Below are 27267 nucleotides of genomic sequence, written 5' to 3' on the forward strand. Positions count from 1 at the left end.
CGAAATGTCATAGTGTCAGATTCAGGTGTTAGATGTTTATTTTTATTGATAAAAAATAGCTCATAAAATTCTAATGGCTCTTGTTCTTCCATATTATAAATTACAGTGGCTAAAGTGTAAGAGATTAATGTGAGGTACGTAAAATGTCGATGGAAGCCAATACATCGATCCATATTGAAAATGCCAACGTCGCTGATAGTATGAAAGAGAATGGGACAAAGAACTTTAAATCATGCGATTCCGGATTCGAAAACTCAGATACGACTTATGCTGTTCCTGTTTTATCGGATGACAGTAATATACCCTCCGAGACAAATGTAGAAAATATTAAATATCCTATAGAAGTAAATGTCGATGCATGCGACATTGGTGCCCTGGAAAACGACGGTAGCTCTGAAATATCAACTCCTACATCTCTGTCCTCTGAGGATAATGCTGTTAACGCTTTTGAAGTAAGTTCCTCCAATAAAAATGACATGGATCACGTAGGGAATATTAATAAAAATAATATTGATGAAAATGACCAAATACAAGTTACTAAAGACTATAGCCCTCATAATGAAGTAAAAAACGATGCTGTAGATAGTATAAAAGAATCGATTAGCTTAGAAAATAGTAATTCAAACAGTGAAAATAAAATAACGATGTCAACATGTAGCCTATATGAGCCAAATGAACCAAAAACTACTATAAATCTAACTTCGCTCAGCCGTAGTGCTGATAATATTTCCGCTTACGACACAACGAACGAAAATGTTGACAATTTAAACACCAAAGACCTTGATCAAGCGAAAATTCTCTCTGAATTCATAAGCCAAAAAAATAAAGTGAACGCAACTCAAAAAATTGTTCTTGATAATCCACATATAGATGCTAGATACGGTAGATTACCAAAAGAAATACTGTCTCAAGATCTAGGTAGTATTGTTAAAAATGTGCATGGAATATTCAGCTCTGTTAGCGGTAGCTTAAAAAATGCCTACAATAACAGTCACAGAGTAGCACAGAAGCCCCAAGTGAAAGCTGTTAAACCAGTAGCCAACGGTAGAATAATGAATGAGATATTTGAATTTACGGATGAAAAAGCTACTGATGTTACAAAATTGCAAAACAGTGAAAATTTATGCTCGGAATCTGTTCCTATAACAAATGTTCAAGAATCAGAACAAGATGGTAATGATAGTAGCAGCGAAATGTTGAAGTTACAGATAGAGTCCCTAGAAAGGGTTTTGTTTGAACAGAGGAAGGAAAATGCATCCCTCTGGGAGAGAGTGAAGCAGCAATGTGATGAACTACAAGCGAAAGATCAAACATTTAAAGAATTGGAGGCTAAAGCGGATCTGGTAAATTTTTTCATATTCTTATAAACTTAATTGTTATCATATTTTATTAAATTTACCATTTAATACTCTCTTATTATAAATATGTATAATGTATAATAATATTCAATGTAACATCTGAAAAAAACAAAAAAAAAAAAAAAAAATTATGTTCTAACTTAAAAAAGTTGCATAGGCTGTCCTATTAGTGTCCTATTAGTGATCTCTTACAGACAACTTCTGTCAATAGAGAATATATTGTTACCATAAACAATAAAGTATTTAAAGGTAAAAAAAAGTAAGGTGGCAAAATATTAGGGGTTTTTTTTTTTGTAACAGTTTGGTTTTAGATTTCATGAAACTAAGTAAATAAATAAATGGCTCACACTCAACGTCCCCCACTAGGATTTCTTGCTGTGTCTGGGGCCCGGAAACACAATACACAAGCACAAACACCCAGACCACTGCAAACATCTGTATGGCCTATCTCTAGTAATTTTGCATTTATTTCGGCATGAAAAAGTGTTATGGGGCTATTAAGGCTATACACCACATATGTACTAAGTTACGCAGCAAGAAGTCAAGCTATCAAAGTTGAACAAACATAAATGTTTTTGCTGACAAACGAAAAAAAACTTACTTCAATTACATCGACAAGTAATACAACGTAGGTAGACGAAAAAATAGTCAAGTAAATACGCACTATCAAAGATTACTAGTAGTAGCCATTTTTTTTAATTTTTCCTCAGATTTCATCTTCTATTATAGATAAAACATACTAGAAAAAAAGACGAAAATAATTACCAAATCAATTTCAGATGTGTAAACGGGCAGAACAGGCTCAGAAAGAAAAAGATGCAGCGGTAATGCGCTACGCAAGCACTGAATGCGCTGCTATCGAAGCAAAAAAAGCAGCAGAAGCGGCAACTAAGTCAGAACGGGCAGCTATAGTGGAAAAAGATTTGGCAACTGCTAAACTCAAGACAGCCAGAGAAGAAAAGCAGAGGATTTGTCAGCTGTATGATGATAAGGTGAAGACTTCCTTTACTCCAGGCTCTGAATGTCTTTCTATGTATAGGCCTACTGTTTTTTAAAAGAAGATTTAGTTCATAAATGCCCTTCTGTGGGTTTATCTGAGGTAGGGCAGAGCAGTTAAATATCATGCTCAAAATCTGGAGTAGCCCGACAGGGGTAGTACCTCGACCTTACAGAAGATCACAGCTAAATAATACTGCTCTTAAGCAGTGTTGTTTTAGCCAGCCCTCTTTTCACGCATAACGGACCACTTTTGTGTCTAAATGCGGAAAACCGAGCCCACAACAATACAATACAATAAAATAAGCAGTGTTCTGTTCCTGTGGTGAGTAAGGTGACCAGAGCTCCTGGATTTGAAATAGGTTCGGCAACGCTCTAGCGATGCTTCTGATGTTGCAGACGTCTATAAGCTACGGTATTCGCTTACCATCAGATGAGCCGTACGCTTCTTTGCCGACCTAGTGATATAAAAAAAACATGCATTGTGTATTCTGTTTAAGTAAGTCATTTGTCACCTTAACTCCTTCTATATTATTGTACGTGTACAAACAGTTCCGTACAATAATTATCTAAAAACACTGTCCCATCATCAAGACGAATATATGGAAGATATGAGGTAATAAAAAATACATGACTACATACAAGATTGTAAGCAGTCTGGTAAAAAGACAACTAAAAAAAATCATGAAAAAATATATTATTACAAATAGCATTTTATTTACAACTAGTTGCCCGGACAGACTTTGTTTGTCAAAAGTTAATAGTAATTTTTTTTTTTTTTTTTTAAATATTAAAGCCTTCCGTGGGCCTTAAGAAACGTACAAAAAACTAAATTAGCCGAATTGGTCGAGCCATTCTCGAAGTATGCGCTTAGCACCATTCATTTTTATTTATATAGATTACGTATTTGTTAATTTTGGTATTTAATTGGTAATTTATGTTAATAATATTTCAGTGTCACGAGCTACAGAACAGCGAACGCGAAGTGTCCAAAGTGCGTGAAGAGTTGAAGGAGATCGAGGGACGCTTGAAATGGACGCAGAGTAAGCTGAGGATGGAAATGGACGTTTGCAAGGTATATATATTAATTGATTGACCATTGATTTAGCCTCTACCATCCCACTGCTGGGTGCTTAGCTTAACTGAGGTAGGACAGAGCAGAAAACATCCTGCTCGAAATATGGAGTAGACCGACTGGGGAAGTACCTCGACCTTACAAAGATCACAGCTAAATTCAGGGGCGTAGCTACCGCCGTATCAGCCGTATCAATGATACGGGGCCCCTTATCTACAGGGTGTAAGCAAAAATTAGTAAAATGTTATCCAAGATGTCACTTAATCCCGTGCTTCGTGGGAAAAAACATTAAAAAAAACTGTCATATGTGCATATAGAGTTTTCACTTCAGAAATGACAATAGTCAATAAAGCAATCCTCTTTCTTCCGATTTAAGCGTGAGCCTAAAAGTTGATAACATCCTGCATCGTTAATTGCGGAATTCATTTAATCATTATGAACAATTAATTAATCTTTTTTATAACAATGGGGGTGAACGAGTAGACGAAGCCATCTGATGTTTAACGGCTATTGTCGCCCATGGCCTTGAGAAAAAAAGATGTATACACTCGACGCTTGAAAACCCCCAATATTTTATTTTTTATTTTTTTATATCACTAGTTCGGCAAACAAGCGTACGGCTCACCTGATGGTAAGAGTTTACCGTAGCTTATAGACGCCTGCAACACCAGAAGCATCGCAAGCGCGTTGCCGACCCAATCCCAAATCTCCCCCAGGAGCTCTGGTCACCTTACTCACCAACAGGAACACAATACTGTTTGAAAACAGTATTATTTAGCTGTGATCTTCTGTAAGGTCGAGGTACTACCCCATTCGGGCTGCTCCATATTTTGAGCAGGAAATTCCTGCTGTGCCCTAACCTAAGTTAAATTATAGCGCTCAGGGAAAACCTCATTGAGGAAGGTCATTCCACAGTTTGTATGTACACGGAAAGAATCCAAGTGGTGTGGATACCATCAGGATCACTGGACTTCTTGACGTTGAGGGAATGCAGAACACGACGAACGGCACTTTGCTCTATTACGCATCTCGTGCTCGCACCGTGGAATGCTCGTCAAGAGTTGAATTCGACGCAAAAAGAGTGCAAAGAATTTTCGCTTTCTCTTTCGCAGAATGTGCCAGAGAGCCGTCAGGTTCGCACAGTGATAGAAGTGAAGACTAAAAGAAGTTACCGCGGCACGGGTTTCATTTGGAAAGCCCAATAGTCTTTCGCCAATTCTGCTAAAGTGTTTGAACTTTGCCCTAGCGATTTGCTTTCTTTAAGAACTTGAGGCAGCGTTGAATCTCTTCTTCGGGTTATGCGCCTGTAAATCCCCCGCATCTATTATTAGCCATACAGGCTGGAGCGAAGGATCCCCCGCATCTATTGCTGCAGCGCAAGCGTGATAACTCTCAACTTGGAGCTACAAGCTCAAGCTATATATGTATATATATATATATATATCTTCAAATGTTTACATGTTTAATTCCCAATGGCGGACAAATTGTAATAATAAATATCTATAACATACACACGGTCGTCTGTTCCTACATATACAAATAATACATGTATAAATAAATATATGTCGAATAGGTGTGTGGGCAATCCTGATTCGGTTGGTCCATACTCAAAACGTGGTGAAGACAGATGATATGTCAGCACAACCTTTCTATATGCCACGCAAACGAGAAGTGTGTCGCATCGCTCGTTCTCACTATTTAAAGGCGGCGCGTCGATCACCCCACTACTCTAACAGCTAATAATTGACAACTGACATTATCTGAATACATCTAAGTCAAACACTTGACGTTCCGTATTCATACTCTGCGACATATATGTTACATCTAGACTCGAAGCGGGAATCTAAGCCACAACCCCCGGAGAAGAAAGCACTAGTTAATTTATAGTGAGGCGGTTTTGCTTGAATTTGAGAGATAAAATGTTCTACTTACGTTATTTATCCACATTGCAGGTCTTCAACTGTGTATAAAATGTTTCATTGCAAATATAGTTTTTGGTCTAAAAGTCAAAGACATTGGATGAAATTCATTTAAAGAAGACATTTCATTTATAAATATTTACGTCTTTAACTTACAGCGCCATCTATTGACAAATTGGAATTTTAACGTTTAAAAAAATCGGCCGCACGATTGTATGGCACTTTGTGATTACAATTCTCTTATGATGGTAAATCAGTTAATGTTAGTATCATTAATTTATTATATTTATTTACAGGAGAGCCAAGAAAAAGTTGAAAAACTGACACAGCAAGTCGCAGAGTTAGAAGCGGCGAAGGAAGCGGCCATCGTTAACGCGGCCGACTCAGTTCGGGCTAAACAATTAGGTATGTGCGATAAAACTAAAACATATTTATTAGGTAAGGTGCAGCAGGAAATATCCTGATTAAAATCTGGAGCATTATATACTTTATTGCAATTAAAAAAAAAAATATACGGAAAATTACACGTATAGTGGATGGTAAAGGTGGACTTATCCCTAGAAGAGATCTCTTCCAGTCATCCAGTGGTCATGAGAGAGTGTCATATAGCGGGGGACAGTGCAAGAAATAACAACGTAATAGCTAAATAACTGTAATCTATATACATATAATAAAATGGTAGAAAAGTCAAAACTGTACATTGAATATTTTTTTAAAAGAATACTTGGGGTGTGATCTACAATCGATACCGAAGCCAAAAATATGGTTTTTAGAATTTTTGTTTGTTTATCTGTATGTATGTCCGGGATATACTCAAAAAGTAGAGCATGAATTTACTTCAAATTTGGCACGAATATTATTAAGAATTCGGGTCAACATATAGGCTACATATTATCATGCTATCACCTACTGGGAACGAGCCTTTATTACCTCAATGCATTCTGTAACAACGTGTAATCTAACGACGCATATTTAAATGTTGTTGTTATTATGTTAATAACCATGTTATATAAGCTAACTTTACACTATAAAAATCACACAATATAAGTAACTAAGCTGATAAACATAATTAAATGAATATAAGTAGACAAGACAATTTTAAAGCAGCGCCATCTATGAGATTTTTCTGTAGATATGAAATGTAAAGAAGAAACGGGTAAATGAATGTTATTTTAAAAGGTATAATCGTAGGTATTTTTGGTGCTGTATAGCGTTCACGCAGACGACGTCGCGGGCAGCATGCATAGATGAGAAAAAATATTATTGGGAATAATAACGCAATATTATACGCAAATAGCACCAAATACAATGATTGTCAGAATTTTTGTCTGTTTTCTGTGCGTTTGTGCACGCTAATCTCAGAAACGGCTCATCTGATTCACATGTGGTTTTTACTAATATATTGTGGCAAACTTAGCTTAACATTTAGTGTTTGTTTCATGTCAATCGGTTCATGAATAAAAAAGTTATGCCAATTTAAAGACTCATGTTGAAAATATATTCACTATTCCACGTGGACGACGTCGCGAGCACAGCTAGTAATCTAATATATAAAATTCTCGTGTCGTGGTGTTTATAGTTAAACTCCTCCGAAACGGCTTGACCGATTCTCATGAAATTTTGTGTGCATATTGGGTAGGTCTGAAAATCGAACAACATCTATTTTTCATTCCTCTAAGTTATAAGGGGTGGGGATAAAATATATGGCAAAACAACGTTTGCGGGGTAAGCTAGTATATACAGGGTGTGGCGTAAATAGTGGTCCACCGTTAAGGATTCGATAAACCAGGTAATTTACTATAACATATTACAATTTTATCCATTTTTACCCAAAGGTTCCGGAAATATTTTTATTTTTTATTTTTTTACGATATTTGTACCCCTTGTTACAAATTTGGTTGTAGTTTTAACAAATACCATTATTTTTTCATTTTGATTACTGGATATTACTGCTGAACACTAGAGCTATCGTTAAATAACATGTTTTTAATGTAAATTTAAGGCTTTTCAAGAAAAAAATTGGTTTTACTCTACTTTAAACCCAAATTTTTAACATATCATGCTAATTCAAGAGCGATTTTTGTAAAAAAAATGTACTAAGCTGTCAGTGCCCATTCATTTAAAAATATGCCTACTAAATACCAATTTCAAAATTGTATCACAATAGCAGATCCTATTGTTTAACAGAAAGATATCCAATTTTAATTGAAGAAAGGAAGATTTTCATTAAAATACCTTTTAAAATTTAGTTGCGTTAATACTTATGATTTTTGTAAAAAAAGTAACTACACTGTCAGTGCCTGTTCATTTTAAAATATTCCTACTAAACACAGATTTTAAAACGATTTGCCATCCCATTAATAAAAAAAATTATTGCAACTTTAATTGAAAAAGACTTAAAATTAAAATAAAAAATTACTACTGTTACAGAGTGATCTTGGCCTAACTTGTAAATTAGAACAAGGCATTAAAAAATAATTGTGTTTGCTCACAAACGAAAAAAAAAAAACCGACTTCAATTACATCGACGAGTAATACAACGTAGATCGACGAAAAAATAGTCAAGTAACTATGCGTTATCAAAGATTACTCAAAAAGTAGTTATCAGATCTCAATAAAATTTATATGTGACTACATGATAAACATTAGCTTTCGATTAAATTAAAAATTATCAAAATCGGTACATCCAGTAAAAAGTTATTGCAGATTTTCGAGAGTTTCCCTCGATTTCTCTGGGATCCCATCGTCAGATCTTAGTTTTCTTATCATGGTACCAAACTAGGGATATCCCCTTTACAACAAAAATAAATAATTATCAAAATCGGTACATCCAGTAGAAAGTTATGCGGTATAATACACCGTAGGTCGACGAAAAAAGCGTCAAGTAAAAACGCATTATTAGATATAGCTCGAAAAGTAGTTGTTAGATCTCAAATAAATTTAAATGGGCCCAATTGACACACACCACCTTTCGATTAAAAAAAAATTCTCGAAATCGGTCCACACGGTCAAAAGTTCTGATGTAACATACATTAAAAAAAAATACAGTCGAATTGAGAACCTTCTCCTTTTTGGAAGTCGGTTAAAAACAAGTCATACTGTCATCGTTTATTATTATTCTTTGACATGATTACAAACACTGTATATTCGACGTTGCAGAGCATGTATAGCTGCGAATGGGGGCCATTTCGAGCATTTGGTGTAATTTTTAGTGTTTGTAATCATGTCAAAGAATAATAATAAACGATGACAGTATGACTTGTTTTTTTTAATACCTTGTTCTAATTTACAAGTTAGGCCAAGATCACTCTGTAACAGTAGTAATTTTTTATTTTAATTTTAAGTCTTTTTCAATTAAAGTTGCAATAATTTTTTTTATTAATGGGATGGCAAATCGTTTTAAAATCTGTGTTTAGTAGGAATATTTTAAAATGAACAGGCACTGACAGTGTAGTTACTTTTTTTACAAAAATCATAAGTATTAACGCAACTAAATTTTAAAAGGTATTTTAATGAAAATCTTCCTTTCTTCAATTAAAATTGGATATCTTTCTGTTAAACAATAGGATCTGCTATTGTGATACAATTTTGAAATTGGTATTTAGTAGGCATATTTTTAAATGAATGGGCACTGACAGCTTAGTACATTTTTTTTACAAAAATCGCTCTTGAATTAGCATGATATGTTAAAAATGTGGGTTTAAAGTAGAGTAAAACCAATTTTTTTCTTGAAAAGCCTTAAATTTACATTAAAAACATGTTATTTAACGATAGCTCTAGTGTTCAGCAGTAATAACCAGTAATCAAAATGAAAAAATAATGGTATTTGTTAAAACTACAACCAAATTTGTAACAAGGGGTACAAATATCGTAAAAAAAGTAAAAAATAAAAATATTTCCGGAACCTTTGGGTAAAAATGGATAAAATTGTAATATGTTATAGTAAATTACCTGGTTTATCGAATCCTTAACGGTGGACCACTATTTACGCCACACCCTGTATATATTTGTTCTGTGCGTCTTTTTGTCACTGAACGCCTCCTAAACGGCTGAATCGATTCGGTTAAAATTTTGTACGTTTATATATTTTGTATCTATGGGTTCTTGGATGGTTTGAAAACATATTTGGACCCGGTAGGTGGCGCTGCTATCGGTATATCAGCAATCAAATTTGGTAGCTGTATTTCGGGCAAGACAACGTCTGTCGGGTCCTTTAGTAATTACTTAAGTTGGTTTCTGTTTTAATATGCATACTTCGATCGATAAATGCGATCTTACAAGAACGGTGTCTCTAAGAAGCTCATGATATATATTTTAACTTATGATATAATATATTATCAGTAAAAGTTATTAATTTTTTTATAGATATATATGTATTTGTGTATGTATATGTGTATATCTGTATGTATGTATGTATATGTATGTAGTGTACATGTATGTATATGAGTATAATATGTTCATGTGTATGTTACATAACATTTTTGCGCCCCATCCCACACTCCTTATTTAGTCCTCTGCCCAAAGGTTGCCTGGAAGAGATCGCTGTTTTAGCGATAATGCCGCCTGTTGCAACTCATGCAAATTCTATTTTTATATATCATTTGTAATACTGTTAAAACCTTGTATTGGTGTGCGAAAGTGTAAATAAATAAATAAATAGATATATGTATTTTTTGTTTACAGAATCAGATTTAAAGGAGAGTCAAGCTTCACTCATACTATGTAGACACGAAAGAGAAGATCTGGAAAAGCGACTCAATACAGCGCTACAGCAGCTGGATACTTGTAAGAAAGAGAGGGATGAAGCTAGTACAGCTCTCGCTCTAGCTAAAGAACAGGTAGGTTTTCAATGTATTTGAACAATAAATGTATACTGTGTATAATGTGTGTGTGTATGCTTCTTTTTTTTTATTGCATTTTTTGGAGTTATTAACCTTAAGAATCGATTTTTATATAAGGCACCCGGTATGAAAAAAATAGGAGTAAAATCTATTGAACCAGTGACCTCGTTACGTTTCTCGTAACGCCATCTATCGGAACCCTATTGGACGTTAGAGCAGCGTGGTGGATTAAATTATGATCCTTCTCCTACATGGGGAACGACGCCTATGCCCAGTAGTGGGATGTTTGTTACATACAGGCTGATGCGATGTCACGTTATGTTGTGGTGACGTCTAAATTGTATTAATGATTTTATTTAAAATAATGTTTTTATTTGAATTTGTTGGTAGATCGAGTCTCTCCAGCAGAGCAATATCCGTTTGGAAGAGGAGGCAGCTGAACTGGCTGCTCTGAGGGCTCAGGCTGCGCTTGCAGACACACTAAGCACCCAGCTACAGCGGTAAGGGGTCTTGGGTTGAGTTTAGGATTAGGACTCGAATGGCCGAAGATCTTGATCTTTACAAAATTTATATTCAAATTGATCAGTTGAAGAAAGCCCTTCAGATAAGCGGTCCAGGCTGAGTTAAATGAAAACAATTTTTTTTTTTTTTTTTTTATGTCACTAGGTCGGCAAACAAGCATACGGCTCACCTGATGGTAAGCGATTACCGTAGCTTATAGACACCTGCAACACCAGAAGCATCGCAAGCGCGTTGCCGACCCAATCCCCAATCCCCCCCAGGAGCTCTGGTCACCTTACTCACCAACAGGAACACAATACTGCTTGAAAACAGTATTATTTTGCTGTGATCTTCTGTAAGGTCGAGGTACTACCCCAGTCGGGCTGCTCCATATTTTGAGCAGGAAATTCCTGCTGTGCCCTACCTCAGTTAGGTAAATGAATGACAATGAATCACTTTTTTCTTATCGTGAATACACCATAGTAAAAAAGAAGTGTCGTTCCAGGGAGACGGAGCGTGCCTGGGCGGCGGAGCAGGCTCTAAGCGCGGAGCGAGCGCGCGCGGAGACTTGTGCGCGGCGAGAGGCAGCCGCGCTGGAGCACGCCGCGCGCCTCACCGCCGCGCACGTGCACGAGCGCGCGCGCGCCGCCGAGCACGAGGCTAAGGTGAGCACGCGCCGCCGAGCACGAGGCTAAGGTGAGCACGCGCCGCCGAGCACGAGGCTAAGGTGAGCACGCGCCGCCGAGCACGAGGCTAAGGTGAGCACGCGCCGCCGAGCACGAGGCTAAGGTGAGCACGCGCCGCCGAGCACGAGGCTAAGGTGAGCACGCGCCGCCGAGCACGAGGCTAAGGTGAGCACGCGCCGCCGAGCACGAGGCTAAGGTGAGCACGCGCCGCCGAGCACGAGGCTAAGGTGAGACGCGCACGCGCACTGGCACGCGCGCGGAGACTTGTGCGCGGCGAGAGGCGGCCGCGCTGGAGCACATACGTGCTGAAGCACGCCTCACCATTCCTTAAGTAAGCACTTACATTCTGCCTGTGATTTTTTTTTAAAGTTAAAGTCTGGCAAAGTCCCAGTCGGGCTGCTTCCAATTTTGGGTACTCTGTCCCCTACTTCAATAACATGATTCATAAATGCAGAAAAAATTTTTTTATACCACTAGGTCGGCAAACAAGCGTACGGCTCACTGATGGTAAGCGATTACCGTAGCTTATAGACGTCTGCAACACCAGAAGCATCGGAAGCGCGTTGCCGACCCTATCCCCAATTGCATCCCCCCAGGAGCAACATTTGCGCTTTGAATTTGTGTGTTGATCGTTAAAATTTCTTATTTAGCCTTACAATATACGGCTTGTAGAACTATCATTCTAATTTCATAAAAATTGATCAACTTCCTAAAAATTTCCATCTCTAGGCTCAAGCCCTTGCTGCCGATAATATTTCACTCCGGGAGACCGTACAAACTCTGGAGGAGGAAGCTGGTAGGTTGAGGGTGGCTCTGGAAGATGAGAGCGATCGACGGAATAAAGAAAACAGGGTGCTGGCTAGGAAGGTCAGTATTTAATCGGGTTACCGCAGACTCAACAATGTCTAATAATGTCTTTGTGATCTAATGACCTTTAATTTAGGTTACTTCTTTATACAACTAGATCGGTGAACAAGCATACTGCTCACCTGATAGTAAGCGATTATTGTAGCTTATAGACGTCTGCAACACCAGAAGCATCGCAAACGTGTTGCCGACCCTACCCCCCTTAACTCTGGTCACCTTACTCACCACATGAACACAGTACACAGTGGGTGTGTTTAGCTTTACCGAACATCTACAGTTTGTACTGTAGCCGTATATACCATATATTTATTTGAAGATAAAACGATACTCTGTTATACAAATAAAACAGAGGGCGCTGTGACAGAAGCTTGTCCACATACCAAAAGAAGGCTTTTTTTATATCACAAAAGTGGAAAACAAGTGCCCAGCCCATCTGATGGTAACCATTCACCATAGCCTATAAACGTCTGCAACACCAGAAGCATCGCAAACGCATTGCCGGCCCTACCCCCGGTCTTATCCAGGAGCTCTGGCAACCTTACTCATCACAGGGACACAACAGTACTGGTTGAAACTCCCAATCGGGCTGATCCACATTTACAGCAGGATTTTTTATAGTCCAAAAAATACAGTAAAAGCCAGGCATAATAGAGAGTTTTAACTAACAATAAAACTTACCTATTATTTTTCCTTAAGACATCCGGAATCCATCTTGAGTCAAGCACCTGTCTTTTTAACTTCCTTCGGTCTTTTTCTCCTCCCTTCGATCTTCCGGCGACGCTGCTGCCCTCTAGAATTGCTTTTGGCGGGAGCTGACGTTCACTTTTTTTAATACAAAAGAACTTTTACCTCATTATAAGACTCGAGATGCACCAGGTAGGAATTACCTGGATTCCGGATGTCTTAAGGAAAAATAATAGGTAAGTTTTATTGTTAGTTAAAACTCTCTATTATTTATTCCGTGTTGACATCCGGAATCCATCTTGAGTGATGTGTTTGTTATCTCCTGGTGGTAATATGACGATGCTATAATGTGCCTGTAATTTATTAGGTTGTATTGACAATAAGAGAATAATTTTCAAAAATCATCTTTAATGCAATGTCATGAAATATGTGCCTACAATAGCTATTAACTTTTAACGTAGCGATTGAAAATATTTTGATAAAGAAACATTATGATTTTCGTTTGATTGATTTAAAATAATCTTTTGGTAGTATCTTCGGAATGTATGTTCTTGTCTCCAATTACCAGTTGCCAAAATTTTGTCAATAGGAAATTGTTCTAACCAGTTAAGAGATGCGACCGCCGATCGCACGGACCCTGGCGAAGCTTCGACTCCAGCCTCTCTCAAGACTGATTTTACCCAGCCTCCGATAACAGTCCTTGATGCTGCCTTAGTTATTCCCCTTGTAGTCAAGAATAAATTTGTTATTACTTTACCGTTCAGAATACGACGATCTTGTGATAAATTCTTAAGACGACGAGTCCAAAAGACACAATCCAACGGCTTATTAGGATGCTGTGTTATTTTCCATCCAGATTGCCTATAATTTACGGTATCGGTTTTTGATCCGAACCTTGGCCAAAATATAACAACATCATTTTGATCAATAAATTTTCCTTCCTCCACAGTCAACAGTGTCAGGTCATGAACTCTTCGGCCTGATGATAACAATAATAGAATTGCTGTATGCCTTGATACCTGGTGGAAATTGTTTTCATCAGGCGGATTGTCGTTTAGGTATTGAATAACTATATGAGGATCCCATATGGGTGGAGTGACAGGCTTTTCTTTCGCAACGGAGATGGCTTTTAACATGTGCTTAACAAAAAAGTTAGAGGACAAATCTACCTTTGTCGATATATTTGTGAAGGTCGAAATTACAGACTTATGAACTAATATCGTTCTGTACGCCAAACCCTCATTAGTATGTAGATAAGCCAAGTAACGAGCTACTTCGGTTGGATTTGGGTTTTTGTAGCTAATAGTATTATTTGTGCACCAAGTTCTCCACTTTCGCCAAGCTGGCATGTACGTCTTTATAGTTGATTCTCGCCAGCTAGATAGAAGCAAAGATCTCTCTTCCTCAGTCCAATTTTCTATTTCTTCTGACCACCCAAAATCAGCCAAGCTTGTAATTGTATTTTTTGTATGTTCGGTGGATGGCATCCTGTAACTGTATCGAGAAGCACTTGTTGAAGGTTCGGTATGAGATATGGTTCTCGAAGAGCACGGTGATGTATATCTGCCAACCAGAACACTTTCTCCCACCGGGGTGCTATTAGAATATATTTCCCTCTGGCGGTGTTCAGATGAGATAGGACCCGTGGTATTAGATTCGGAGGTGGGAATATCCAGGCTAACCCGTGATCCCACTGATGACAAAAGGCGTTGTGGAGTACAGCTGTCTGATCCAATACGTCTAATGTTACATATTTCGGAACCACGTGAGCTGTTTTGGAGGCGAATAAGTCTATCTCCGGCGTCCCCCACATTTGAAAAATCTTCCTCGTAGCTGTATGTAGAAGATGCCACTCCGGGGAAGGTTTTATTCTGGATAGTGCATCGACCTCTGTGTTGTAACGGCCTGGAAAATAATGAGCAGTTATGTGAATATTCAACTGATCCATTCTCCACAAAATTTTCCGCGTTAAATCGAGGAGGGCTTTTGACTTGGTTCCACCTTCCTTGTTCATATATGACACAACTGTACGGTTGTCCGTTAAAAGGAGTATATGAGAATGTAACAGTCTGTCCTGTTGGTGGACAATGGCTTCGTGAACTGCAAATAGCTCTTTCAGGTTGACATGCCATTGCTGTTGAGCCATGTTCCACTGACCTGATATTTTCACGTCTCCTATTTGCGCACCCCAGCCTAGTTCCGAAGCATCGGTTGTGAGGTGATGAGTTACCGAGTTCATGTGAATAGGCATGGATCCCGAGGCAGCTGTCTCCCACCATCTCATATCGGCCAGTACAGAGTCTGTTAGTTTTACTTGACGGTGAGGTTGTCGCTGAGGAAGTTGTCGGCTGTAGTACTGCTTAGTCCGACAGTGTAACCTCCCTCGGCGGATAACGAAAGAGGCGAAGTTGAGTCTCCCCAGAAGGGACTGTGCTTGTTTGAGAGACCAACTGCCTGCCGTTAACTGTCGCTGAAGTGCCAAGCGTAGCGTAAGGCACTTCGGTTCCGACAAGGACTTTCTGTTGAGTAAGGTGTCCCAAGTTATACCTAGAAATTCTAGTTGTTGAGTCGGAACCAGGACAGATTTGGTAAAGTTGATAGTCCATCCAAGCTGCTGCAGAATATTGACAGCAAAAGCCACCTGTTCGCTCAGAAGCTGACGTGACTGGTTGACTAGAAGAAAGTCGTCTAAATATACCACGCACCTGACGTTCCGTTTCCGTAGGTATTCCGCTATCCAGTTTGTGAGGGTAGCAAAAATTCGTGGTGCCGATGAAAGGCCAAAGGGCAGGCATGTCATCTGCAGTAGTTCGCCATTGTAACCGAGTCTCAGGAACCGTCGATGTTCGTTTGCAATACTCACATGAAAATATGCTTGACTTAGATCCATTTTTGTCAACCAATCTTTTTCTTGTAAAAATTCCGGCACTCGAAAGTGATTGAATAACTGAAACGGCTTTATGTGAACGAAACTGTTTAGCCGCTTTAGGTTGAAAATTGGTCTGACTGTACCGTCCACTTTCGGGACTAGAAAAAATGTGGACAGGTAACTTGGCGTTAAATCCGCTTTCTCTAATATCTGCATGTTCAACATCTCTTTTATTTGTTGTGACATTTGTAAGGATTTTTTCGTTTGAAAAGATGTTATTACCATTTTGTTGGGTATTATCAAAGGAGGCTTCATTACAAACGATATGCGAACCCCGTTTAAAATTTTGCAAATGTAGTCTGGTGCACCTAGATTGCTCCAAACATGCTGATATCGTCTTAGACAGCCTCCTCGAAATTTTACAGAGTCATTCTTTATTATTTTTATTTCGGGTAGTTGAATTATAATTTGATTTTTTACCTTTTTGGTCTTGACCTGATCGAAATTTGTTATACGAAGATCTTTGCTTGGATGAAGACTTTCCTTTACCTTTACCTTTCTTACCTGTATAGGTGGATCGAAAAAACCTTTCTGTATGCTCTTTAGCAAGTTTTGAGCCGTAATTATAGGAGCACGATGGTTTGGGATCTGTCCCCAAAGGCCGTGAGGAACGCTCCAATATCTGTGAATTAACTGCTAATTTTTCGGCACCTCCTATTTTTTGAAGGTAGATATTTAATAGATTTTCGTCAAACAAAAATTCGTAAGTTGGAGGTATTTTTTGTAAAGCACCAGAATGAAATTCGTCAGGTATTTGTTTCAACAATAATTCTCTACGAGACTGGATACAGTCTGCGCGCCTGCCACACACTATTTGAAGAATATCGTCAGTCACCTTAGTATATGTCGAATCTTTATTAAACGATGATTCAATTTTATCAAACAAATTTTTTGGTGTTAATGTCGTATTTTTATCACCTGCCCAATCTACGATATTTTGCAAGGCTATATTTAATTCTTCTTTTTGAGAAATAATAGCATTTGTTAAGGCTGCAAATGTTCGCTCTAAATAATGTAAACGTGAGTCCTCACTCGATGAAGCAGAAAAACGTCTAAGCTCATCATTAATATTTAATTCAATAAATCCGGGGGTAGTAACATATTTCTTTTGAGGTTCATAAAAACGTATAGAATTCCAGTCGCTACTTTTAAATCTTTGTATTTGACTGAGCTTAAGTAAATGAGATTCTTTAGATTTACTGAAAACAGGATCCTTAATGTTGGTTGTCAAATCCGATAAATATAATTTTTGTTTCTCCTCAACTACCGAATGTGCGGGTGGACGCAAAATAAAATCATGAGAATCGTTTATGTTTTTAGGTACCTCTTCACAAACTACAGAAGAGGCATTTATGACTTGTGGAGTATTATTATTATTCTGAGTTATTAAACTCGTTAAAAATGACACTTGCTGGGTAAGAAATTGAAATTGCATATCTCTTACCGTTTGGCGAGATCTCTTCGCAACCTTACTGCTTCTATCTGAACTGGACCCTCGAGACGAACAATCACTAGAACCGCTAGAATCACTTGCTTGGCGTTTTCTTGATTGCGACTGTTGTTCTTCATTATTTTCGATGTTCTCCATTTTGAAGGGAGGATTATCACTTTTCACTTTTAAAGACTTGACTAATATACGTGAACAAAACTAGACCGTGTATTTCGTTAAGAAAGACGACGCTATAATGAGGTAAAAGTTCTTTTGTATTAAAAAAAGTGAACGTCAGCTCCCGCCAAAAGCAATTCTAGAGGGCAGCAGCGTCGCCGGAAGATCGAAGGGAGGAGAAAAAGACCGAAGGAAGTTAAAAAGACAGGTGCTTGACTCAAGATGGATTCCGGATGTCAACACGGAATAAATAATAAAAATTTGTCGTATGTTTCAGGTAGCAGAACTGACAGAGGAAGTAGCGGAGGCGAACAAAAAGTTAGAATTCGAACAAGGTGAAAATAATGTTTTGAAAAAGAAACATTCGAGTGCCATAAAGGTAAAGGATATTTAAAATATTTGTTTTTCGAGGTTTTTGGTGTTTCGGACCATTAAAATATAGATAGACTAGCTGGCCCATCAAACGTTGTTTTGACGCTAAACGCTATCAAAAACAGGGGTTGGTGGTAGAAGGGTGAAAATTTATGGTTGTGTGTATTTTTCAATGCTAAATCGTACTAAAAAAAAAAAAAAAATTTGGGGGTGGTTCACCCTTATAATTTAGGGGTTTAAAAAATAGTGTACGACTGATTCTCAGACCTACCAAATATGCACAAAATTTTCATATGAATCGGTCAAGCCGTTTCGGAGGTGTTTGGCCTATAACACTGCGACACGAGAATTTTATATATTGGATCTAACAGTCTCCCGGTTAAAGGAATTTTTAAAATCGGTCTATTAGCTTTAAATTTTATGCATTACAAACAAAACAAACATACATTAGTTTCCTCTTTATCCCTCTTTAGTAACATTGACCCTTCACAAGTTGAAAGCATGGCCACTACTAGCGCCAAGGCCTCCAAACAATATTTGGGTAATTTAACAGAATTTTTGAAGTAAAACTTATTTACGCGCGCTTGACTTGGGGAGTAGGCTGGTCGATTCGTGACGAGAGCGTTAAGAAAAGTGTGATCGGGTGAGGCGAACGGCGCACGAGAGAGATATGCGAGCACTTTTTCTTCCTCTCTTTCTCTCATAGCCAGTTACGTTTCGTATATGTGCACTGTTGCAGGCCTATTGTGCAGAAGTTTTACTTCAGTCGTGTGGTCTAAAGCGCACTCTTTTGTTTTTTTTTATCAGGAATTAAATCGTGAGCTACATCGAGCCATGAAGCGGATAGAGATACTTGAAGCAAAGTTACCACAAACAGACTCCACGTCGACCAGAACAGGTACCTTCTAATTTTTAAGGTTCTTTGCTTTGATCCAGTTATTTTGAGGTGAATCTTTTGAAGCTAAATTTGTTTACGCACGCTTGACTTGGGACTTTGGGGCTGGCGAAAGCGTGACGAAGGCGTTACGAAAAGTGTTATCGGGCGTCGCGAACGGAAGTTGAGAGGGAGATAATTTAGTTAAGATAGAAAGAGAAATAGTTACGTTTCGTAAGTTTTACTTCGGTTGTGTGGACTAAGGTACACTCTTTTTTTTTTTCTAGGTTCAGTTTCATCACTGAGCAGTAGTGACAGTCCACAAGAAGAACGCGTACAAAACGGACATACAGATACGCTGCCAGATGTACAGGTAATTTTTGATATATACCTATTTCTTTTACAAATTCAAAATAAAGTAGGCCATAAAAGATCACCACCTCAAGCATAACTGGGAAAATACCTCGATCTTACAGAATATCACAGACCAATGCTGCACTCAAGTAGTGCTGTGTTCCTGTGGTGAGTAAAGTGACCAGAGCTGGGGGGGGGGATTGGGGGTAGGATCGGTAACGCGCTTGTGATGCTTCTGGTGTTGCAGGTGTGTATAGGCTACGGTAACCGCTTACAATCACGTGGGCCGTACGTTAGTTTGCCGACCTAGTCAGCTTATGAAACCACAGTATATGGCTAAATAACTTTACTAATGACTAAATCATATATAAATAAAATTTAAGTAACTGTTTTTAAACATTTTTTTTAAATATAATTTCATGCAACAGAAGGAAAACGAAGTTTCAATGGTAAGTCAAATGATTGTATAGTTATCGGCACGGATCTTGAACGCTGACTTTTAACCTGCGTACAAACGAATCTTGGATCTCTTTGGAGGTAGAAGTGAGGCACAGGGGTGTGCTAATCATATTGTCATATGATGATTGGTCAGTCGCATTCTGTACCAAAAATTTTGGGCGTCTTTCGTGATTGGTTCCTTTCTCCAGGGTTGCTTAACCTTTGGTACGAGTCAGTATCTCTACTAAAAATCCAAAAATGGCTACCACTAATACTAATAGCATTCGTAATTTTATGAATGTAGATATTTAATGAGGATGTAATGCTCATGTTTTGTGCCGTGTGGTGTAGCCGAGTAGAATAGCACCACCCCCTTTCTTCGGTCGTAAAATGGCGACCAAGGGATAAACCCGGCTCAAAATCATCAGGGTCCTGGAGAAGGAAAACTCCATTTGAAACCCGGAATGGGATCTCCGTCAAGCATTCATGGCATAGCTCTAAAATGCGAAAGACTCCTGCAGCCGAACTGCTCCACACCTATCAACTCGTCGTTCCTGTGAGCCTAGCCAGTGAGGTCGAGAGGGTGGCGCAGAGTTTAGGCAACTCTGCCTTTTCCTGAAGAGTGTCCTAGGCGACACAGTGTCTGTCTGACACTGTCTAAATCGTCTGCAATAGACGGACTAAGGCCAATGAATGCTCATGTTTTATTCATTTTTAATTTTCTTTCTGTTTGCGACCGCTGAACGATGCTCAAAGGGATCCTGACTCCGAGTCTCAATAACGAGTGTGCTTTAGACCACACGACAGAAGTAAAACTTCTATAGCTCCTACAGTTATATACGAAACGTAACTCTCTCTCTTTCTATCTTCGCTAACTTATCGTAACTTTTCGTGACGCTCTCGTCACGTATTCACCAGCTTACTGTCCAAGTCAAGCGTGGGTATAGAAGTTTTACTTCAAAAATTTAAAATTGTTTTTGCACATCACATTGAAGATCTGACTGCGAATAAATCTGTTGTCAAGCAGTGTTCTATTCTTGTGGTGAGTGGGGTAGCCAGAGCTCGTGGGGAAAGTTGGAGGTGGAATCGCCATCGCGTTTGCAATGCTTCCGGTGTTGCAGTTTTTACTGTAAAATATTAAATACCAAGATTCTTGTTTAAATCTACAGATAATAAATTATGAAATTTAATTACAGATTAAAGGTCCGAGCTTTGATAAATTATATTCTAAGGTCCGTTTTTCTTTTTTGTTTAATTAATATGTAACATATAATGTAGAAGTATTAATAAACTTAGATTTATGGATAGCAGTTTTTTGATAGATACATTTTTTTTGTTAATTGTTTTTGGTTAATTAATTAATCCTAGAATTTAATTATCTTTTAATTTATTAACAAATAAAAAATAGTTAGTAGCCGTACACTTTTTAAATTAGAACCGTGCCTTGTAATAATAACCTTATTAAATCGATGCCCTAAATTCTTTATATTTTACGATTCCACGAAAAATAGAGCGAATAAAAAACAGTACTCACGTTTTTCTTAAATTTTGGGTTAAAAGTTGGAGAGCTATTATCAATTCACGCTTGCTTGATAGACTGGATATCTAAAAAATGCAGGAAAAAAAACCTAGCTTGCTTTAGACCATACGACTGAAGTAAAACTTATGAAACGTAACTCCCTCTCTTTCTAGTTTCACTAATTTATATCTCCCTCTCAACTTTCCTTCGCCTCGCCCGATCACACTTTCCCTAATTCTCTCGTCACGCATTCACCAGCTTACACCCCAAGTCAAGCGTGCGTAAAGAAGTTGTACTTCGGAACTATTTCCCACATAGATCTTCATCATTTTGTCATTTCAGCCTATCACAGTCCACTACTGGACATAGGCCCAACCAGTTCACGCCAAAAATGGCGTGAACTCATGTGTTTTGCCCATAGTCACCATGCTGGGCAGGCGGGTCGGTGACCGCAGGGCTGGCTCTGTCGCACCGAAGACGCTGCTGCCCGTCTTCGGCCTCTGTATTTCAAAGGCAGTTGGACGGTTATCCCGCCATCGGTCGGCCTTTTAAGTTCCAAGGCGGTAGTGGAACTGTGTTATCCCTTAGTCGCCTCTTACGACACCCACGCGAAGAGAGGGGTGGCTGTACTCTTTAGTACCGTAGCCCAGATGTTGGTACGGCTCGGTATAGCTCGGTCCCCCGCAGCCGGACCGGCGCGCGCTGGTGGAGCGCATCGTGTCCCTGCAGCGCGCCGCCGCCGCGCGCGCCGAGCGCTGCGAGTTCCTGCAGGAGCACTGCGCGGCGCTCACCCGCGAGCTGCGGCGCAAGACTCGCCTGCTGCGCGTGGCGCTGCCCGCCCTGCCGCCGGCCGCGCTCGCCTCGGGCGCCTCCGAGCGGCACAAGGTCAGTGGGCTCAAGGTGACACACTTCCTACAGGAGGCCGAGCGGCGCAACGTCAGTGTCAAGTGTGACGTAGTTCCTACAGGAAGGTGAGCGGCACAAAGTGAACGCGACTCAGTGTGACGTAGTTCCTACAGGAGGCCGAGCGGCACAAGGTGAGTGTGACTCAGTCCGATCCAGTGTAACTCAGTGTGACACAGTTCCTACAGGAGGCCGAGCGGCACAAGGTGAGTGTGACTCAGTCCGACCCAGTGTAACTCAGTGTGACACAGTTCCTACAGGAGGCTGAGCGGCACAAGGTGAACGTGACTCAGTATGACATAGTTCCTGCAGGAGGCTGAGCGGTACAAGGTGAACGTGACTCAGTGTGACATAGTTCCTACAGGAGGCTGAGCGGCACAAGTTGAACGTGACTCAGTGTGACGTAGTTCCTACAGGAAGATGAGCGGCACAAAGTGAACGCGACTCAGTGTGACATAGTTCCTACAGAAGGCCGAGTGGCACAAGGTGAACGTGACTCAGTGTGACATAGTTCCTACAGAAGGCCGAGTGGCACAAGGTGAACGTGACTCAGTGTGACATAGTTCCTACAGAAGGCCGAGTGGCACAAGGTGAACGTGACTCAGTGTGACATAATTCCTACAGAAGGCCGAGTGTCACAAGGTGAACGTGACTTAGTGTGACATAGTTTAACTAGGCTTAATAATAGAGAAAAGTAATCTGTCGCTGAAACTATTAGAAAAATAGACAACAAAAAGACACTTATTTTTAAATTGAAGCAAAAAAAAATTAAATTTTCGATTATTACTTCTCTCTAACGCTTTGGTATAGAGTAGTGAAGTTTTAGGATAATTGGAAAAACAATTGTAATATTATGCGAAACGAAACTAAAAATAAAATTGTTTTTACGCGGCCTACAGACGAAAAGGAAATTTTTAAAGGTAACTGAAATTTCTCAAATCTCTTCTTAAGATTTTTTTTTAAATCTTTTATTCACTTTTTTTTTTTTAGAATTAACTATTTGTTTTGTAGAATCTGTGTTGATTTTGTCATTCGTATGTATGCCGAACGACAAGTTACTAAGACAGTATTGAGACTGACGCTCGACTGTATCAGTACATTATAGTATGGAGACTGATTAGTCAGTTTAATGAGACAGTATTGAGACTTACGTACGACTGTATCAGTACTGTACTGTATAGTATACAGGACGACTAGTCACTGTAATTAGAAATTATTGAGACTGCCGTACGACTGTATCGTGTACAGTGTACAGATAAACTAGTTATTGTACTAAGTTAGTATTAAGACTGACTGGCTCGACTGTATTAGTACAGTGCAGTATAGAGACGGACTAGGCACTGTACCACGTCAGTATTGAGACTGATCAGTATAAGGACTTAAGAATATATATTTTTGTTTCTTCCTTTTCTATTGTAAGTAGTTTGAATAGTCTTTAAAAATTTATAAAGTGAATACAAGCGAAAGGCACAAAATTAAACCACATACAATACATAGTTATAGTTCGCGTCATGTAAAAAGAACGCTAGCCTTGAAGCTGCGCAGAAGCGATGTATCGGTCTATTACGTGGTATGGGGTAGGGGGCGGCCGTGTTTATCACGTGTCGCATGCTTGCCGGTGTGCTATTAGTTGACAGTTCGACGTCGAGTCAAAATATTATCGCGCACAAAAGTTTTAAATTACGAAATAGTTTTACATAGAGAAGTGAGAAAAAATATTTATAATATATAATTCGCGTCATTAAAAAAGAACGCTGGTTGTCAAAATGTGCAAAGGCGATTTACAGTGTTGCCAACTCTTGAAAAAACTTATTCGTACTGTCCATTTTTTGGTACAGTCTTATTTGGTAAACAAACCACTGTAAATTGTAATTCACGTTTTTTTCGCATTTACCAATCACTTTCACAACACATTAGCATACGGACACTTGTAAAACTCCATTTACTATTTCACTAAAAAACAAATATCAATTTATCATTTTAAACACATAAAAACTATTAAGATACGAATATCGAGAGTACAGATAATTAATATTTTTGAATACGACATTTTAATAACTAAAAAATTTGTTATTGCTTTTGTTTGAAAAAAATATTCTAATTTTGTAAGGTGATAATTATTATACTTATTTAGTCCGAATTATTCGCACTGTTATTTCTAGTATTTTTTAATGTTCCTAACAATAACCATTATACGAAGCCGCGAGTGAAAGCCTAATTAAAAAATAAAACAGTGGTACTTTTGTGCGCGAGTATACCCATGCGCAAACGCACCCGCTCCAGTTTCTTTCAGCGTTCTTTTTACATGACTCGAACTATACATACAATAGTCAAATAGAATAGCAATAACTTAGGTCATTCATCATCACTTCGGCCTATCGCAGTCCACAGCTGAACATATGCCTCCACAAGTTTGCGTCAAAAATGTCGTGAACTCATATTTGTTTCTCATAGTCACCACGCTGGGCAGGCGTGTTGATGACCTATGTATTTCAAAGACAGCAGTTGGATAGTTATCCAGCCATCGGTTGGCTTTTAAGTTCCAAGGTAGTAGTGAATGTTATGCCTTAGTCTTCCTTACGACATCCACGATGAGAGGGGAAGGCTGTATTCATTATTGCCGTAACTACACAGCGTAAACTTATGTACAAAGTAGATAATACAATTGTTTATATTTGGCTGATATTTTGTATATAGCCCTCAAATTTTTATGTTTTATATGTGTAATTTAATGCCTTTCGCTTGTAACCACTGTGTAAATTGGACATACAACTAACTAACTCTTAATAAAGTGTGTTAATAGTCTTAGCGCCTGTTACATAAATTGTGGATAACGCTATTTGACGGATGACGATACAAATAGACTTTGACAGCGGGAGGTAGAATAGGCCATGACGACCTGTTACTCCTCAATTTAATAACTACTTACAACTTCAATATTACTATATGCGAATTATATTGAGTTAAGCTTTTAAATAATTTAAACTGAGTAAGATTTCTGATATGAAATTAACTTTATATAGAAAAACTTACAAGACCAGACGATAATTGACAAGTAATAGACAATAGAACAAACCAGAAACACTACTGGCAAGGAATAGACAATTTTTTTTTTTCTTTTTAATTTACAGGCATGGACATATTATTATCACTTAATAATAAATATAATAGAATTCGATGGTACAAAAGAATAATGAATCAAAAACTCTTTACTGTCGGATACTGTCATCCGTCAAATAGCGTTATCAACAACTTGTGAAAAAGGGTGAAAAAATGTTTATTTATTGATTCAAATAATCAGCTATAATTTGCATTAGCGCAACGGTCACAGCATTGGCTTGTTGCGCTATTGCGCTGGGGGTTGTGATTTCGAACCCTGCATATGGTATACACTTGTACTGGACATTGTATATGCTTGTGTATTGTATGTGTTTACGGACCTCTGATACTGGAGTAAGTCTTAGTAAGGGTCGTTAAGTGTGATTCGTTTATGTATTTATTTTATTTTCTATAACAGAGTGAGATAGCCCAACTCGGGGGGGGTGCCATGGCGGCGGTCTGGGGGGGAGATCCAGGTGGGATGACGCTGGAACTGTCGCTGGAGATGAACAAGCGTCTCCAGGCCGTTCTGGAAGATACTCTGCTGAAGAATATTACGCTTAAGGTAGAGTAAAATTATAAAAATAATAATCATAATTTTTTTTCGGGATTTTTTATTTTTTTGTTTTTACAAAATAAAAAAAACTACGAAAATTGTACAGAATACTTCACGCACGGTGTCAGGTTATAAATCTATACTAAAATTATGAGAGAAGATTTGGTATTTTGGAATGATTGTAAATGAAACTGCTGAACCGATTTTAAAAATCACTGAGTGATAACGATTCATTATACTTATACATAGGTCATAGGCTATATATTTTCAGGGGAGAAAAACGGAACAACCATAATCATGTATTCCACGCGGGCAAAGCCGCAGACAGAAAGCTAGTTTATAATAAAATATATTGAGAAAAATTTGCATAACTAACAAAATGAAAACGAGTGTGCATTAGACCACACATTTGAAGTAAAACTTCTTTAGCAATAGGCCTGTACTGTGTATTAGATATACGAAACGTAAATGGCTATGAGAGGAAGAGAGAAATAAAAAAAATTGTATTCGCACCTCTCTCTTGCTCCGTTCGCCTCATCCGATTGTACTTTTCGTAACGCTCTCGTCACGCATGCACCAGCTTCCCCAAGTAAAGCGTGCGTAAAGAATTTTTACATAACATAATAACTAATTAATGTTGTACAACTTTCTTCAATATTTATACATATTTTAGATGCCTGATGATGATCCAATAAAGGATCGAAACGTCGCATGAATTTGCAATTAGTGGTTTGATTGGCACCTTATGTCCACTTTCCTGCGAACCGTCAAAGAATACTTATAACAAATGGACACAACGATAAATAATAACATTTACTTGATTATTTTAAAAAAAAAATTTCCCATTTTCCAGGAGAATATGGACACATTGGGCGAAGAAATATCGAGGCTACGTGAGCAGGTCAAATCGTATGAAAATAAATGAATATTATTCATTATTATAATTTATTGTGGTCTCATCGTCGCTTTCTCTCACGTGTTTATTAGTTTTTCTTTTATATACATACCGTTAGGTTCAGTTTACAGTATTTTTTTCATTAAAGGCTATAAATAAGGCCATCAACTTTAGTTAAATAAAAAAAAATTATTTTATTTATTGTTAACTATATTCATAAAATGTTCAGAACTTATTAATAATATTCAAACTATTTTTATCAGTAAATTAGGATTGCAGGTTTAATGGAACTTTTTTTTGCGTTTTGCGGTGCTATTATGACAACTGTGAGAGTGAGACGGGTATATTCATTAATCTCATACAAAATTGAACAGTATTGCTAAGACATTCCATTTTAAATTGGTGTATGGTTTATTTATGTATTATCTTTTATATTGTATGACGATTTGTATGACGTTTTAGATTTTAAATTCTAAATCTAAATATATGAAAAATGTGTTAAGAATTTTTATTTGCTCATGTTTAATTTTGAAAGTATAATCGAAACTTTTTGAAGTGTAACAAACGAGAGGCGTTTAATTAAAACACATACACTAAACATTTATGAGATACTAACTGTGCCATGCGGTTTCAACCGCGTTATTAAAAAAAAACAGCTTTCCTGCCCTGTAAATGGTATAACGGATTCAATTCGGATCAGTACTGCTGACTGTCTCCTGTACCGATGATCTACGTAAGATTGGTGTGGGCTGGTTGGGGATTGTGGAAAACCGAGGTATCTGGTGCGAACTTGGG

General features: G+C 38.3%; 1 protein-coding gene across 1 annotated transcript; it reads left to right on the plus strand.

Moving 5' to 3' along the window:
* On the plus strand, positions 1 to 26595 carry LOC123667184 (coiled-coil domain-containing protein 186). The gene is made up of 15 exons (XM_045601153.1): positions 1 to 1343; positions 2138 to 2350; positions 3310 to 3429; positions 5645 to 5753; positions 10032 to 10186; positions 10580 to 10689; positions 11196 to 11355; positions 12106 to 12243; positions 17740 to 17841; positions 18642 to 18732; positions 18996 to 19081; positions 20697 to 20732; positions 21692 to 21904; positions 25440 to 25586; positions 26431 to 26595. Exons 1-15 carry the CDS (start codon positions 144 to 146, stop codon positions 26500 to 26502), a joined length of 2952 nt encoding a protein of 983 aa, XP_045457109.1. The 5' UTR covers positions 1 to 143; the 3' UTR covers positions 26503 to 26595.
* Positions 26596 to 27267: the final 672 nt, after the last annotated feature.

Source organism: Melitaea cinxia, chromosome 27 (assembly GCF_905220565.1).
Source record: "Melitaea cinxia chromosome 27, ilMelCinx1.1, whole genome shotgun sequence".
In the NCBI taxonomy this organism is placed as follows: Eukaryota; Metazoa; Arthropoda; class Insecta; order Lepidoptera; family Nymphalidae; genus Melitaea; species Melitaea cinxia.

Coding starts and splice junctions, on each gene's coding strand:
- LOC123667184 (XM_045601153.1), top strand. CDS start 144: ATGTCGATGGAAGCCAATACATCGATCCATATTGAAAATGCCAACGTC. Junction 2,351..3,309: donor GTCAGCTGTATGATGATAAG/GTGAAGACTTCC, acceptor ATAATATTTCAG/TGTCACGAGCTACAGAACAG. Junction 11,356..12,105: donor CCGCCGAGCACGAGGCTAAG/GTGAGCACGCGC, acceptor TTCCATCTCTAG/GCTCAAGCCCTTGCTGCCGA.